At 45.9% G+C, this 16,792-nt stretch overlaps 1 protein-coding gene across 1 annotated transcript in view; it reads left to right on the forward strand.

Annotated features, from left to right (window-relative positions):
* Positions 1 to 1,970: 1,970 nt before the first annotated feature.
* The window catches only part of HNF4A (hepatocyte nuclear factor 4 alpha), a 56,208-nt gene continuing 41,386 nt past the window's right edge, over positions 1,971 to 16,792 (forward strand). Inside the window, exon 1 of the mRNA XM_058685709.1 lies at positions 1,971 to 2,104. Coding sequence (XP_058541692.1) covers positions 2,056 to 2,104 — 49 coding nt within the window. The 5' untranslated portion in view covers positions 1,971 to 2,055. The remainder of the gene's footprint in view (positions 2,105 to 16,792) is intronic.

The following is a 16,792-nucleotide window of genomic DNA, read 5'->3' on the forward strand; positions in this document are numbered from 1 at the left end:
CAGGTCAGTGTTGCGTGGAGAGGGAGGTGCTGGAGGATTAACAGCAGAGGAACAAAGAGAAGTTTTGGGGGGTCGTGGAAATGTTCTGTATGGGTTCATACACTTATCGAAGCTCATGAAACTGTGTACCTAAAAAGAGTGCATATGATTATATGTAAATTATACTTTCAACAGAAAGTTGATTTTAAAAGTCTAAAGAGGGAGAGGTCAAATATGTAGGAGAAACCCCATGGGCTCACGGGGGGTTCCTGAGCAGGGGGAAGAGGCAGGTGCAGACCAGGTAGATCTGGGTGAAGGAGGTGCAGGTGAATTTGGGTGAGGCGTTTGGGCATGTCCAGGTTTAAGGCTTCTTCTCTGTGCAGAGGTAGTCTCCTCCTGCTGAGGATGAGAAAGGAAAAGTTGCGAGGAGTGAAAAGATTGGAAACAGAGGGGCGCCTGGGTGGCTCACTCGGTTAAGCATCTGACTCTCGATTTCAGCTCAGGTCATGATCTTGCGGTTTGTGAGTTCCAGCCCCATGTCGGGCTGGCTCTGCACTGACCTCACAAAGCCCGCTTCGGATTCTCTGTCCCCCCCTCACCGCACCCCCCTCCCGACTTGCTGTCTCTCAAAAATAAATAAACATTAAAAAAAAAAAAAGAGGGGCGCCTGGGTGGCGCAGTCGGTTAAGCTTCCGACTTCAGCCAGGTCACGATCTCGCGGTCCGTGAGTTCGAGCCCCACGTCAGGCTCTGGGCTGATGGCTCGGAGCCTGGAGCCTGTTTCCGATTCTGTGTCTCCCTCTCTCTCTGCCCCTCCCCCGTTCATGCTCTGTCTCTCTCTGTCCCAAAAATAAATAAAAAACATTAAAAAAAAAAATTTAAAAAAAAAAAAAAAAAAAAAAAAAGATTGGAAATAGAGGTAGAGACTAGACAAGCCAGGAGAAGGGAAACAGTATAGAAGCTCAGGGTGGCATGGAGGGGTCTGTCGAAGCTGGTGATTTCAGAATCCCAAATCAAGCCACTGGGCACAGTGCTGAAACAAAAGAAAAGGGACTGCTCCAAAAGAAGCCAGGGAGCAGGTGTGCGTGCAAGAGAGCTGAGATGCAGGAGGGCTCTGCCGTCAGAGAACAGAATGCAGATTTCAGCAGTAGTTGCCTTTTGAGTAAGAAGGAGACCAGTGGACCAGGAGAGGGGATGGGCAGAGTCTGCCATTTGGTTTGTGTTTCTCCGTCCCTCATCACACTCACCGGTTTGTAATCAGGTCTGTGTCATAGCATCTTTGAATAATCTTTACTATCGTCTGATGAATGCCCATCTCCCCCAGTCGTCCACAAGTTCCATGGGTGCAGGGCTGATGCCTGCTTTGCTGGTTTCTGTATCCCTGGAGTCTAGCACAGGACCTGGTATACAGTGGGTGCTCAGTAAATATATATTCGATGAAGGGGAGACGGTGGTTTGTAATGCTAACTCAACTCCTCTGTCACCAGCTGTGAGATTACGGGCAGGCCACGTCTCTCTGTGGCTCAAGTTTCCTCACAGAGGCTTAATTTAAATGTGGCAATACCTGTGTGCTACTCCCAGCATCCAGTAGGTGCTCAATAATACAGTCCTCCACTCCCCTCCTTTTCTCTGCTACCCCTCCCTCCTGCCACAATGCCACACCCATTATGAGGAGCCATAAAACCCAACCCAGGTTGGACTCTCACCTCCTCATCGCCTCCTGGCCAGTCCCTTACCTCAAGTTGGGGTGAGGGGCTGATGTCCCCTACATCTGGCTCCAGGTGCCCCCCAACCCCAGAGAGCAGGACTGGGGCCCAAGTGGACCTCGGATCTGGCCAGGTTGCCATTGCCATGGTAACAGTGACAGTCCTCAGCCGCAGGTTCCCTAAGTGACTGGTTACTCTTTAACATATCCACCCACCTTGGGTGATTAGAAGAATCAATAAGATAACCAGGCGGTGGCAGCTGGCTGTACTCACTGCCTTCCTGGTGGACTGGCTCCCGGTGGCCCTGCTGCCGCTGTGTGTGGGGCCCGGCTCCTCCATGCCCCCGCGTCTCTGGCTGGGTGGGCTCGGCCATGGTCAGTGTGAACGCGCCCCTCGGGGCTCCAGTGGAGAGTCCCTATGGTGAGTGGGACCAAGGGTCGGGTGGGGGGAGGACTGGACAGGGCAGGACCGTGGTCAAGTTTGGGAGGCCATGGGACGCCCCATTATGTGTTTCCGAGGAACGCAACGACTCTCTAGGGTCTCCTCCAGAATGGCAGGAACCTCAGGGGATGCATGTGGCTTGCTTCGCTAACGTCCCAGAGGCATGGCAGATTTGGTCTGGGAAGGGCTGGGAGGGGCCGTAGGAGCCCCCCCGCAGGGGCTTGCTCCTTTCGCCTCGGCCAAGAGAGACTGCTTTCCTGGGCACGTGTCCCAAGGGTCTTTCCAAAATTCCACAGAGGGCGGGGCTGGAAATACCAACCCATTTGCCAGGGACGAGTGGAAGCCTACCGGAGCCTTGCTGGGCCTAGCACAGAGCTGGCTCATGGTCTAGGCGGATGGGACCCCGGGGGAGGGCGGGTCAGGCCGCTCTGATGAGCTCTGGATAATTCACCAAAGGGAAGCCAAGTCGAGCAACACAGCGTGGGGCGTGGGGCGTCGGAAAAGAATGGTCTCTTGCTAGATGTATGAAACTTAGCAAGGCCAGGGAAGAACGTGTCACTGAAAGGTGAAAGCTTGGGCTCTGTGGCTGGGGTGACTCCATACTGGAGGTAACGCAGCAAACGTAGAGGATGGGTAAACACAGCGTGATGCATCTTTAGCAAGGAATGCTAGCCCATTGTTGAAGGAGCAAAAATGCAGATCTGTTTGCAGATAGGGAAGGACCTCCAGGTTACACTAAGTGAAAAAAACAAACTGAAGCACTGTGTGTAGCATTTTACAATTCTGATAACAGAACGGATATTCGCATGTATATGTACACACACGTTTGTATTTGCATAGAAAGCCAGTAGACAGACAGGAAGAGACTGGTAACAGAGTTGTGTTTCTGAGGAGGGAGGTTCAATCAATTTTTTTTTAACCTTTTCTTGCACATTTTGGATTTTTAAAAATTAGGTGCGTTTTGTTAAGAGATTTAAATCACACAAACACACATAGTGTTTGGCCTCTGGAATCCAGGCTCTAGTTCTGTGACTTTAGACAAATTATTCAACATTTCTGTGCCTCAGTTGCCTTCTCTTTCAAGTGGGGATAGGATGTCTTACAGGCCCTCATAGAGGACTAAAGGAGACCAAGGGTGTAAGCCCTAGGCACCAGGCACATGATGAGGACTCAACAAATATTGTTTAATATTGTCATTAGCTGAGGACAGATGGCCTCAAGGAATCAAGGACTGGTCTCCTGACTGGTCCACTGGGATCTTTCTTTGACCCACCACCAAACAGAAGTTTGTGCTATAGTGGAAGGAGCAGAGGCTAAGGAACCCAAAATAGCCTGGGGATCCATCCCGCATACCAGCTGTATGACCTTGGGCAAGTTACTTCCCCTCTCTGAATCTATTTCCTCACCTGGAAAATGGACCTATCTCACAGAGGGTGGTGCAGTGAGAGGAGAGAGCATAGTTGAAGGGCTAGGCATGTCTTAGGTGCTCCATCCAAGGTTGAAACACAATTATAAGACTTGGTTGACCCTGTAGCCAGAACAATTCTGTGTCTTGCATAGGGACCAGATAGTCAGCTGCTGCGGAAGGAGGGCCTCAGGCCACAAGCCGAGGCTAGGGATGAACAGAAAGCCCCCCACATTTCTCCCAGGGGAGTACTATAATAATATAACCTGACAGCCTCTCACGTATTCCAGGTCTATGTACTTTGTAGGGTGGCCTCATGCCCCTTCATCCCGACCTGTACGCAGTGCTCACCACAAAGCAAGTGTTCAACACACATTTGTTGGATGGTTGGATGGATAGATGGTTGGATGGATGGACGTTCTATGCCTATTACTTTAATTCCTACAACAGCTATTCCAGATAATAATATTGTTATCTCCAAGGATAGAAGAGAAAACTAGAGCTCAGGATTGTTTTTAAAAAAAAAAAAAATCATCTGACTTCAGTCCATTTGTGACTCTCTTGACTAAGCTACAGATCTGGGCTGGGCAGAGAAAGGAGAGCTCCTATGGCCAGGTTTGTAGCAAGCATCAACAAAAGAACATTGCTGTCCTGGGACAGCTGGGCATTTGTTTGTGTGTGTGTGTGTGTGTGTGTGTGTGTGTGTGTGTGTGATGGTGGCTAAAAGACCTTGCTTTCGAGATAAAGTAAATCTGGGTTAGCATCCTGGATCTGCCCCCTCCTTTCTTTTTTAAAGCTGTGTGGCCTATCCCTCTCTGAGCCCCACATGTTGAATGAACTAGGAAGCTCTAGGGAAAATGCACCTTCTGAAAAAAGAAATGAGTGTTTTGAGGAGAACCCCTTTTCCTAGGCTCTGTAATCAGGATAATACTAACCCCCCACCAAAGGCTGCAACCGCAGAGGTAAGCTGTAGGGGAAGGGACGAGGTCCACAGCAGAGCCTCAGGAGGGGCAATGGCAGGTAAGGCTGTGGAGAGGATAACGTGAGTTAACACACGTGAGTTAATACACAAGTGCTCAGTGTTGTGCCTGACACAAGGCAACCATGCAGTAAATGTCAGCTGCCGTCTCACATCTTTGAACCCCAGGAGACAGTCTTTAGGGAGCTGATCTTTGGTGGGGTGATGCTGGGTGAACTTGACCTTCCCCTGGACTTGCAACACACTCATGGCACACTGGCTTCTGGTTTGTGGCTCTCATCATGACTCTGATCAGACAGCATTGGTGTGCGTTGTGGCCTCTGTATCCCCCACTCGACTATAAACTCTGCGAGCCTTGCACGTCTCACACAGCGACTGGCACAGAATAAATGCTCAGTAAGCATCTGTTGGATGCATGAACTGAGGGAGGTTTTAAGAAACAACCCTATGACAACCGTCAACAATGTCAGCCAGACCCATGCTCTACCTTCCTGTCTCTCTCCATGCTCACCGTGCAGACCCAACGTGGCTGGCATGGTGCGGGGCATCACATCTGCCCTCAAGCGCCTGAAGCTGGAGAGGATATTCCTTGAAGTACTTGTTTCTTTTATCAAAAAGCAAAATTTCCCCAGAAACCTCCCAGAAGACTTCCCTGGTTCAAGGAAAGCTGGGAATTCAAGGCTCTAGTGGAAAGAAATGGGAAAGCCAAGACTGGCTTCGACCAACGATACTGTTTTCTTGAGGTCTAGCACGATGCTGTTCCAAACAAAATCAGGGTTCTCTCATAAGAGGGTCTCTCAGCTTCAGCACTATTGACATTTTGGCTCAGATGATTCTTTATTGTGGCGGCTGTCCTGTGCGTTGTAGGATATTTAGCAGCTTTCCAGACTTTGACTCATCAGATGCCAGGAGCATTCTTCCCCCATCAGCTGTGCCAACCAAACATGTCTCCAGACGTTTCTCAATGTGTCCTGGACATATAACACTACTGTGGTATAAGGAAGCAGGGATAGCTTCTGCATGATGTCTGCCACAACTGAATATCCTGTGAATTTTCTGCTGTGGTTATTTGCTTCGGGTGCCAGGGTCTAGCTCAGAGGCAAATCTGGAGCTGCCCTTAGCAATTATGAGGATAAGATGCTATTGTGTGCTTATCTGTATGCTACCCAGACTTCTGGCTTCATTCTTTTCTTACCCTTTCCTATGCTTTTTCTTTTCACAAGTTCCCCTTAGCTTCCCTTAATTATCTGTCTTGGTCCTTTGGAAGTTTGTCATTTTTGTAAGCATTTCAAATCTCCTTGAGGGCAAGGTCTGTATTTGTATGATCTTTGTTGTTTTATTCTAGGATACTCTAGGACTTGGACCTATATTGACTTTGAGGGAGGTTTATTGAATGAATGAATGAATGAATGAATGAATCAGAAAATGGATGGATGGATGAATGAATGGATGTCTGGGTGGGTGAGTGGATGGGTGGGTATGGTGGATGATGGATAAATGGGTAAGTAGATGGATGGGACGGTGGAGAGATATGTAGATGAATGTGATAAGTGGATGAATAAGCAATTGGTTAGCTGGGTGTGTGGGTGGATGCACAGATGGATTGGTGTTTGGATGGATGATATAGGCTGGGCTGGGCTGGGCTGGGCTGGGCTAGTAGAATATGCAAGTGCTGAGGACAGAACAAGTAAGGAGACTGGGCGCTTTGGCCTCTGGTCGACAAACCTCAATTAGGCCAACGACATGAGCCTCAGGCCGGATGAGAGGCTGTTGTCGGGGGCAGTTTGGTTAAATGGCACTCCCACTGAAAACTGTATAAGTGGTTGACACTTTGCTTCGCCATCTGATTCTGAATTTCTTCCTCCATCAAATAAAGTTGGTTGTCGTAAGGATTCGATGAGGTGAGGAAGGAGAAAAGTATCATAAACTAGAAGATGCTTCATTTCCTCGAAGGGCTGATGGGCCCAAAGTTGGGTAGGATGCCAGAGGCTGGCCAACTGTAGGACTGTGTCGGATATCAGGCACGGCTGTTTCCCTATGTAGAGTCTCCCCCATCGTTTTCCCTTTTCTCACCTCTCCACATCTTTTCCCATTTCACCTCAATTTAATTTCAGCCTCTATGGTTCACTGGTTCACAAACCTGACTGCATATAGAAAACCTCCTTATCAACGACATATTTTGGGGCCCCACCCCAGACCTGGTGAATCAGGATCTCCTGGGATGAGTTCCAAGAATCTTTAATTTTTTATTAAGTCCTTACGTGATTTGGGATCCAGCATAGAAAACCATTGTCTTATTTTGTGCCATTTTATAAAGGGAGGATATGGGTACCCAGAATGGGTCCTGTCTTTACACAGGAGGCTCCTGCATTCACTGTCACTGTTCACTTATTCACTTTTTCAACAAACCTCTACTGAGGACCTATGGAAAACAAAGCATTCTGTTAGGCACTGGGGGAATGGAGGAGAATAAAACGTGGCTTCAGATCTTGGAGAGCACCCAGTCGGGTGGGGAAGACAGACAGCCCAGCCACAATGAAAACAGAGTGCCAGGATATGGATGGATAGGGCATGATGGGGACACAAAGGAACTTAGGAGGAGGGCAAGAGATCAGGGACCTCCTGACCGTGGAGGAGTGGACTGATATCGAAGCTAAAACCCAGAGGTTTAGTAGGAATCAACCAGGAGAAGAGAGGGGAGGGGACACCATATGCAAAGGCCTAGAGCCGGGCCTAATCTGTACAGATTTTACTAGCACTTGACTGCAGCTCAGTCCCTTCTCTGAAAGTATTCTGGGACTTCTCTGATTGTTTCATGAAAGATTCTGAGATGCTTACGTGCAGGAACTATGCCTTCCCTTTCTTTTTGACTCACACTCCTCTTGCATGAGGGTGGGCCTGGGAAGAAGAAAGACATCTGTCCCCATTTAAGCCCTTCCTATGTAACAGGCTGGACTCTGGTTACTTGAAGTGCTTTCTTCCTTTTATTTATTTTTTTACATCTATGTATTCATTTTTTTAACTTAAAAAAATTTTTTTAACATTTATTTATTTATTATTGAGAGACAGAGAGAGAGAGCGTGAGCAGAGGAGGAGCAGAGAGAGGGAGACACAGAATCTGAGGCAGGTTCCAGGCTCTGAGCTGTCAGCACAGAGCCTAGTGCGGGGCTCAAACTCACAAACTGTGAAATCATGACCTGACCGAAGTGAGATGCTTAACTGACTGAGCCATCCAGGCGCCACTAACTTTACTTTTTAGAGAGAGACCGTGAGCTGGGGGGCAGGGGAGAGATAGAGATAGAGATAGAGAGAGAGAGAGAGAGAGAGAGAGAGAGAGAATCTCAAGCAGGATCCACTCTCAGACAGATCTTGATGTGGGACTTGATCCCATGACCCTGAGATCATGACCTGAGCCGAAATCAAGAGTCAGACCCTCAACCTACTAGGATTGCTGTGAGAATCACAGGAGGTTTATATGTGGAACAGGGGGAGTGTCTGGCTCATAGAAAGTGCTGTATAAATTTTAATTATCATAATATCTGCAGAGTATATACCCACTACGTGAAAGGGACGGAATGCTTACTGTGTGTTAGGCATCTTTTAGCTGCTGTGAGACAAACTGAAATGAATGAGGGATATGTAACTGGTCATTCCAGGATGTAATTGTCTGGGTGGAGAGTCAGAACGAAGCTTAGTTCCAAGCCTTCACATACCCTCTGGAGCCTGTCAGGGGGGTATGCTCTTGGGGGCTCAGATCATGCACATAGGCCTGTGGGAGCAGATGGGAGGCGTGGAAATGGTGGGCACAGACCTGTCCTTGCCACAGACGTGGGAAATGGCTCTGGCCCCAGCCAGCTTTTTGTGATCCCACTCAAGCCCTTCTGTTGGGTCTCTGCCTCCTCTTCTGAGAAAAGGAGGCATGTTCCTTATTCAGGAGTCATCATACATTATTCACTGGAGCCCTAGGAGTCCAGAAGGATGTCTCAGGGTTCACTTTTGAGGCCAATGTGGGTGTTCAAATGAACCAGGATCCTAGCCTCCCCCAGCCACAACCTCTGGTTCAACCAGAGAAGCTCCATGTTGACTTTGAATGAAACATGTGATGAAAGGAAAATTTATGGTTCATAAATTTTTGGAAAGCCAGAGAACCAGTGTGTTTCAAGCTGCGATCCTGACCCATTAAAGGCTCATGCAACTTATTGGGTTTATTATTTAGGGCAGCACTAGCTGATGTAACAAACCCAAAACGTAAGTTAGAAGTTTATTTGCCTCTGTCACATAGTCATCCAGGGATCCCAGAAGTGACCCTGACTCAGAATGACATTTATCATTTTTGCTCACATTCCATTGGCCAGAATGAGTCACATGACTTTGGCCAAATGCAGAGGAATCTGGGTTGTGTGGTCCCTAGTAGGCCAGCTGTTTTCCAGGAATAGCTCTATAAACTATGGAAGGGGGAACATGAATTTATTGCTACACAGCTGGCCACCTCTGGCTTGGGGTCATGCACACACACACACACACACACGTGCACACACACGTACATGCACACACAGTCATATATATATCGCAAATGTGAATATACAATTTTTAACATCAAATATTTCAATAAAAAATACGCAGATACACAGATAGTGACGAAGCAAATGTGACAGAATGCTACCTACCAATTGGTGAATCTCAGTGAAGGATATGTCCGTGTTCACTGTACTATTCTTTCAATTTTTAGTGGGTTTGACGTTTTTCAAAGTACAATGTTGGGGGAAATATAACTGTTAAAGTTTGCCAGAGTTATGAACAGAATAGAACAAGATAGAAATAGAATAAGATTTAATTTAAGCTTCAGGGCTTTGAATTGTGACTTTAATACAGGAATTGGCCAACTTTTTCTGTAAAAGGCCAGATGGGAAATGTTTGGGGCTTCACAGGTCAGGAACTGTGGCAAGTACTCAGCTCTGCTGTTATAGGACCCTGGCTGCATGTAAGTAGCCATAGGCAACATGTAAATGAATGAATGTGGCTGTGTTCCAATAAAACTTTATTTACAAAAATAGGCAGTGGGCCAGATTTGACCAAGAGGTTTTAGTTTACTGACTCTTGCTTTAATATGTAATTTTTTTAAAGACTTTGAAGCAGATATTTTTTTATTTTAAGCAGATACATTATTCCTAGAGTTTAATTCAACAGCCTTCATTAGAAATTATAGATCAGCGTGTCCAAGCTTTTTAGGGATCCCAAGTCTGTTAATGTCCCCTCACTATGCTGGACAAAATAATTTCAGCACATTTGCTGTTCACACAATCAGCTCATTCTTTCACTTTCATTTCTTGCCTTTTCTTTTAATAAAAATGTACTATTTAAAAAAGTATTTTTAGGGGCACTCAGCTAGCTCACTCAGGGGCGCATGTGACTCTTGATCTCAAGGTTGTGAATTTGAGCCCCATGTTAGGTGTAGAGATTACATAAACAAACAAAAATTTTCCTTGAAGTATAGCGTTTCCTACAGAAAAGAACATGAGTTATTAATCACAAACAGATTAGTGAAATTTCACAAAGATGGCCACGTTTTAAAAAATGAAGTAAAATATAATAGAAAACATCCTACTATATCTCCTGTAGCAAGAGTAAATTTTGCATGTGTGAACACTTTGTTTCATTTATATATGTTTATGGATGCGTGTGTAAGGTTGTGATAATAACAAACTTTTATAAAGTACTTTCTAGGGCTTTACACATATTAACTCCTTCTCTTCACAATGACCCTGTGAAGTAGATGCTATTAATGTCATTCCCATTTTACAGATGAGGAAATGGAGGCACAGAGAGGTCCAGTCACTCAGTGAAAGTGACACAGGCATTAAGAGGCGATGCTGAGTTTCCAACCCAGGTAGTCAGGCTTCAGAGTCCCTGTTTTGACTACCACCCTGTATAGAGGGTCATGGTCAAAATGGTTCAAATGCCACTGGACAGAATGTTCCCAAAGGTTCTTTATAGACTTAAAAATAGTGTACTTTTCCTTAGGTGTACCCACAGGGCACAGGGGCTGATTTTAGGTAGTACATGGACAAACATTTTAAAATCTTGTTAAGTTTATATTACTGTGTGTTAGAAAATTTTATAACTAGCGTTTATAACTAGCATTTATATTAAAGCATTAATATAAAATATACTTTTAAAAATTAAGATACTCATCAAAAGAAAGAAAAAGATCAAGTAAATAATTACAGGTAAATAAAGTACAGGTAACAGGTAGATATGGTAAAGATTGCAAAGAGAAATAAAAATGCCTAGGACTTTGGGGTCAGATACTGAACTTGGCATCACATGGCCCCAGATATGGGTTCTGGCTCATTCATATTCTGGCTCTAATTTATTTGATAGTCTATAGTATTTACTATGGACCAGGCACCATTCTAAACAATATGTAAAAATCACTTCCTTTAATTCTTACAACTGCCTATTGAGGTAGGTAGGTACTGCCATCATACCCATTTCTCAGAAGAGGTAACAAAGGCTCAGAAAGGTAACTTACCCCAAACCACACAGACTTAAAGAGGCAGAGCTAGGATTCAAACCCAGGCATTGCGTTAGTAAGAGCGATGCTGGCTGGTATAACAAACACACCCAAATGTATGATGTCCTTCACACAGGAACCCCAGCTCCTTCCATCTTGGCTGGAAGATGACTTATATGTTAACCACTGCACCCCCACTGTGATGGGCAGAACTATATCACTTTGAGCTCCATGTGTTCTTGTGAAAAATGGGTTAATAATGCCAGTTCTGCTTACCTCTCAGGATAGCTCTGCAGGTACAACCAATGTCATATATAAAGTGAAAGGATTGTTATGTTGGCCAACACATATCTTACAGGGTTATTGTGAAGATTAACTGAGACCGTGCAGGAAAAGCTCTTGGTTCATATACAGATGACATCAGCTGTGAATAACAGCCACGTTGTTATTAAAACGATGAATATAGGCTTATCTCCAAATTGGGAAAATAGTTCTACAGGATCTTTCCTATTAGCAAGTTAACACATTACATCTAAGACTGAAAAACTGAGAAGTAGTAGTATAACCAAGATAGGTAGAAATATAGAGGAAAGCTAGCTAAAATAGCTGCCTCTGGATGGTGGGAATCAGGTTCAGGAACGAGTCGGTGGACAAGTACTATTACTGATTATTAGCTTGGTAAGAGTATTTTATTTTTTTCAACTGTGCACCTATACAGCTTTGATTAAAATTTTGAAAAAAAAATTAAATTAAAATGGAAAAAAGAATAATTAAACACTATTTCAAACACCTTCAAGTGTACGTGGAAACAAGAGCCCTGGGGCAGAAAGCCCCAGAAGGGAAAAGCAGAGTTAAGGTTCATGTTTAAAATCCCTGCTGAACACCTTACAGCACCTTTCTGTCTCCCAAGTTCTTTTCCCTAACCTAAGAGGCCCCATGCAGTCTGATTTCTTGGCTGTCCCTCTTTTGGTCTCTCCTGTCTTTGTCCCTTTTTCTCACTCTAGTTCAGCCACGGTGGCCTTTTAACTGTCCTTCAATAAGGTCAAGCATATCCCTGCCCCAGGGCCTTTGTACTTGCTGTTCCCTCTGCCTGGAACATCCTTTCCCCTGGATCTTCCCATAATGGATTTCTTCTCATAGTCTGGGTCTTAGCTGAAAAGTTTTCCACTTAGAGCAGCCTTCCTGAACCACCCAAATCTAAGACTGCCCCACCTCCACCCATCACTATCAATCCTGTTATCTTCTACAGCTCTGGAATTGTGCATTCATTGATCTGTTTATCATCTGTCTCCTCCACTACAATGTAAGTTCCATGAGAGCAGGGAATCTGGTGTCTTGTTGCTTTTGCTAAATCCTCAGCATGTAAAACAGTGCTTGGCACACAGTAGGTGCTCCATAAATATTTGTAGAATGAGCAAATTCAGACAGGGGCAGCTGAGTTAGTATGCTGAGGGGCTGGATGGGCCAGTGGGATGGGGAGGAAGCTGCAGCCTCTGCCTGGGTTCTGCCCTGGGTAAACAGGCCTCCCTCTGCTTAGACAGCCACTGTTTGACAACCGTCTGCTGAGGGCCCGGCCAAGCCTGAGCCGCCACACGGCCAAGGCCCCACGATTCCCTGGGACAAGCAGCAGAGGCAGCCACACCTTGGGGAGAGCTTGTGAAGGAACAGGTCGAAAAGTTATCCAAACAGGCATGAGGAAGGGCGGAGTCTGTGGTGAGACAGAGAACAGTTGGCCCTTCCCTGGGCAGAGCCCAGAGGAGCTGGAGGGAGGCCCTGGCACACCCAGCGGGCAGCTTCCCAGGCTGGGCCTCCAGGCCCCAATTCTGGTCCCTGCTCTGTCCCTGATTTGCAGAGAGGGACCTCAGGCACTTGCCATCTCTGGGTCTCAGTTTCCTCCTCTGTAAACCAAGGGACCAGGGCAGGTCCAGGGTTTCCAAATTTAAACAAACAAATAAAATGGCAGTGGCATTGTCTCTTCAAACAAAATCTTACCCGGAAGCCAATTCCCAGGAAGGATACCATGGAGGCACTTACAGTAAGTGTGGAGGTGCAGGAAGCTGGCCGAACTGTCGCTCCAGGCCCTTTGGAGGAGCCCCGCGTGAAAACCCCCAGGCTCCTTGCTCTCTGAGTTCCTGTGCTGTAGGGTGGGAGAGGCATAGCCAGAGAGAGCATCTAGACTCTTGGAATCAAAATAGATGCAGGGTCAAGCCCCACAGCGTGACCTCAGGCAATTTATTCCACTTTTCTGAGCCTTGGTTTCCCCTCTCTAAGTCTGGCATCATGGGGCATCTGGTTGACTCAGTCAGTTAAGTGTCTGACTCTCGGTTTCAGCTCAGCTCACGATCTTGCGGTTTCATGAGTGCAAGCCCTGCGTCAGGCTCTGCACTGACAGCACGGAGCCTGCTTGGAATTCTCTTTCTCTTTCTGTCCCTCCTCACCTCCCTCAAAATAAACTTTAAATCTGGCATCATAAACAGTACCTCCTTCATGGTATCATATGTTCAGCACAGAACCCAGCACCTAGTAAATTCTCAAAAAGAATAGTGAAAAAAGTCGACGCTGGTTATTAGGAGACATAGTAGAAATGACTGGAAGAGACAGTTAGTTCTCTGTTAGGAGATGGGAAAATATTTAACCACTCTGAACCTCAGTTTCCTTCTCTGTAAAACATGGTGGAGGGTTTCATGGGAGATCAGAGGTTGAGATCCAGCCCAGCCAGTTTGGATTTTTTTGATACAATTTGAATTGACTGCTAACCTTTAGAAATCCCAACTTCCTGCCCCTTTCAAAAAATGGGAGGCTCTGGCAACACTGATTTCCCATAGCCTCGAGGCAAAAGTCCACTGAAACAATTTCAACCGGGTGTGCTTTCTCTAACTTGCTGCAGTCCCCACCATTCCTTAATGTCCCCACACTGAAGTTATACTAGTGAACATAAAACATTGTTTGCTGCACTGTTTTTCCTACAGCAAAGTGTGAAATATGCTTATATACCATATACCACTGAGGGCAATTGAGTTTGATACCCCTGATTGCTTTGACCAAGCAAAAGCTCATTATTTCTGAGAACAATCTCCTGTTTTATAGATGTACCATTTTTTAATGTGGCTATTGAAACATTTAAAGTTACATACGTGGCTTCCATTGTACTTCCGTTTAACAGTGTTGTTCTAGCCCTTTGGATGCCATAGGAGTGGCCGAGTTCACTGCTAACTCATCCCGCCTCCATGTCCCATGCTGACTAGACCAGTCCTAGCCAAACCACTTGGGCTGGTGTCCCTGGCTGGCTCTTCTCCCCTGCCTACATTTATCTCTGGTGTCCCCACCCTTGTTGCCTGCCTGTCTGGAGGACCCTGGCTCCAGAACTCCAGGCCTGTCTTCTAGAATTCTCCACCTGGGAAATCTCACCTCCTAGCCCCCATCTGGCGGCCATTGTGTTTTCTTTATCAGACATTCACATAAAACAATAGTCAATTTGAAACTTCATTACACATCCATTCTTCCGTCTCCAGCCTGCTGAATTTACCCCAAATCCAGTGACTTTGGGGGTGGAGCTGGGGTGGGGAGGAGTTTATTTTTCCCCCTTCTCTAGGGCAAGTCATAGTTTTTCCAGAGATAAGGTAGACTGGATTTGGGGGAGGGACACAGGTCCTTCTATAGTGAAGGCACAGACTTTGTTTTTGGAAGAGATAATGTCCACAGCTCCCCTGGGGAGATGAGAGAACCCTGAAGGACTCAGGAAGCAGGAAGAAAAAGGAATCTTGGCAGGTCATGAAGACCCCCTTCCCATGGGGCGACCTTGTCTGGTAGTGGCTGAGAACTTGTGCTGCAGAGTCAGGAAGACTTGGGTTAGAGCCATGGAAGCCACATGCCTTAGATAGGTGACAGTACCTCTCTGCCCCTCAGTCTGCTCATCTGTGAAATGAGGATAAGAACAGACCTACCCTAGCACAGTGCTTTTGCACAGAAGTGCCCCATAAATGCTTGCTTTCATCATACCTTTGAAAAAGGGCCCGTAGTGGCAATATGGGATAATTTTAATCATTTTTTATTTTGCCTTGGTGCATTTTCATAATTCTCCTTCCACGAACCTGCTTTAAAAATAATAAATTTGTTAACAGAGAGAGGAGGGCTAAAATTAAGTGGAAATGTCACCCTAACACGGGGCTCCAACGGGGGGCATTGGATCTGGAAACAGGTAAGAAATCTTAAGAGTCTCATCTTCACACACCCATTTAATATCTTAAACCAAAGCTCCAGGAGGAAAGGTGATTTGGCCAAAAGTCTACAGCAAGTTAGTGGCACGGGCAAAACTAGGAAGGCAGACCGTGGAGGTCACTAGGGCAGACCTTCCCAAGGCCACTCAGACAAGAAAGATTCTACTGTTAAATGTCTGAAAAATGCTGGGTCGAAGAGAGCTGTGCACATTTCAGTACAGAACACTTCTCAGAGCCCTTAACATATGACAGTGTGTCTTCAACAGATACCTCTGTTGTGCCCACGTGGTTCATCAGAGCCCCTTGACCATTAACATCCAGTAAAGCTCTCCCTGCTCCCCAAGCAGAGAAATGCTATAGCTTAGATACATGCCTAGATTAAAAAAAAATAATAATACTTTTTTCAGATATTTTAAATAGTGTGATTTTTAAAAATTACATCTGAGGGGCACCTGGGCAGCTCAGTTGGTTGAGCGTCTGTCAGCTCAGGTCATGATCTCGCTATCCATGAGTTCGAACCCCGCATCGGGCTCTGTGCTGACAACTTAGAGCCTGGAGCCTGCTTCATATCCTGTCTCCCTCTCTCTCTGCCCCTTCCCTGCTCTCTCTCTCTCTCTCTCTCAAAAATAAGTAAACAGGGGCGCCTGGGTGGCGTAGTCGGTTAAGCGTCCGACTTCAGCCAGGTCACGATCTCGCGATCCGTGAGTTCGAGCCCCGCGTCGGGCTCTGGGCTGATGGCTCGGAGCCTGGAGCCTGCTTCCGATTCTGTGTCTCCCTCTCTCTCTGCCCCTCCCCCGTTCATGCTCTGTCTCTCTCTGTCCCAAAAATAAATTAAAAAAAAAAAAAAAAAAAAAAACGTTGACAAATAAGTAAACATCTAAAAAAAAAGAAGTTCCAAAAATTACATTTGAATTGTCTATTGCTGATGTGTAGAAAGTTAATTTTTCATAATACCTTTCCTTTTCTCTTGTGAAGTAGGAAATATTACAAACACACAGGGAAGTACAGAGAACAGCATTGTGAACATCGATGTACCCATCACTCAGTTTTGTGAAATCTTGCTGCATGACCATTGTTTCACTGGATTCATTTTTTTTTTCATGAAAAGTGAGATATTATACTTAGCGTTGAAGCCCCCTTGTACCTCTCCCCAATCCCATCCCCCTGCCACCCCTCTCGGAGGTGACCGTGGTCAACTTTCGCCGTTTATCATTACCAGGCATGTTTTTATGTTTCTACTACATGTGGCTACGTAAACAATGGATAATGTTATTTATATCTGAAAAACGTATTCAAACGGCATGTTATACGTGTCCCTGAGCAACCTCCTTTTGTTCACTCATATGGGAGCTATTTGGATCTTCCCATGCAGATACAAGCAGGACTAGAGGTCACTCATTGAAAGTGCTGTGTCTGAATGTCCCACGTGTACTTATTCTGGTTTTTGACAGTGGAGTTGTTTCCAGTTTCTCACTATCTTAAACAGGGCCACAAAGAACATCCTTATGCCTGTGGCTGCGAGCTTCTCTAGGATAACACGTAGGAGTGGAAT

This window comes from Neofelis nebulosa, chromosome 9 (genome assembly GCF_028018385.1).
Source record: "Neofelis nebulosa isolate mNeoNeb1 chromosome 9, mNeoNeb1.pri, whole genome shotgun sequence".
In the NCBI taxonomy this organism is placed as follows: Eukaryota; Metazoa; Chordata; class Mammalia; order Carnivora; family Felidae; genus Neofelis; species Neofelis nebulosa.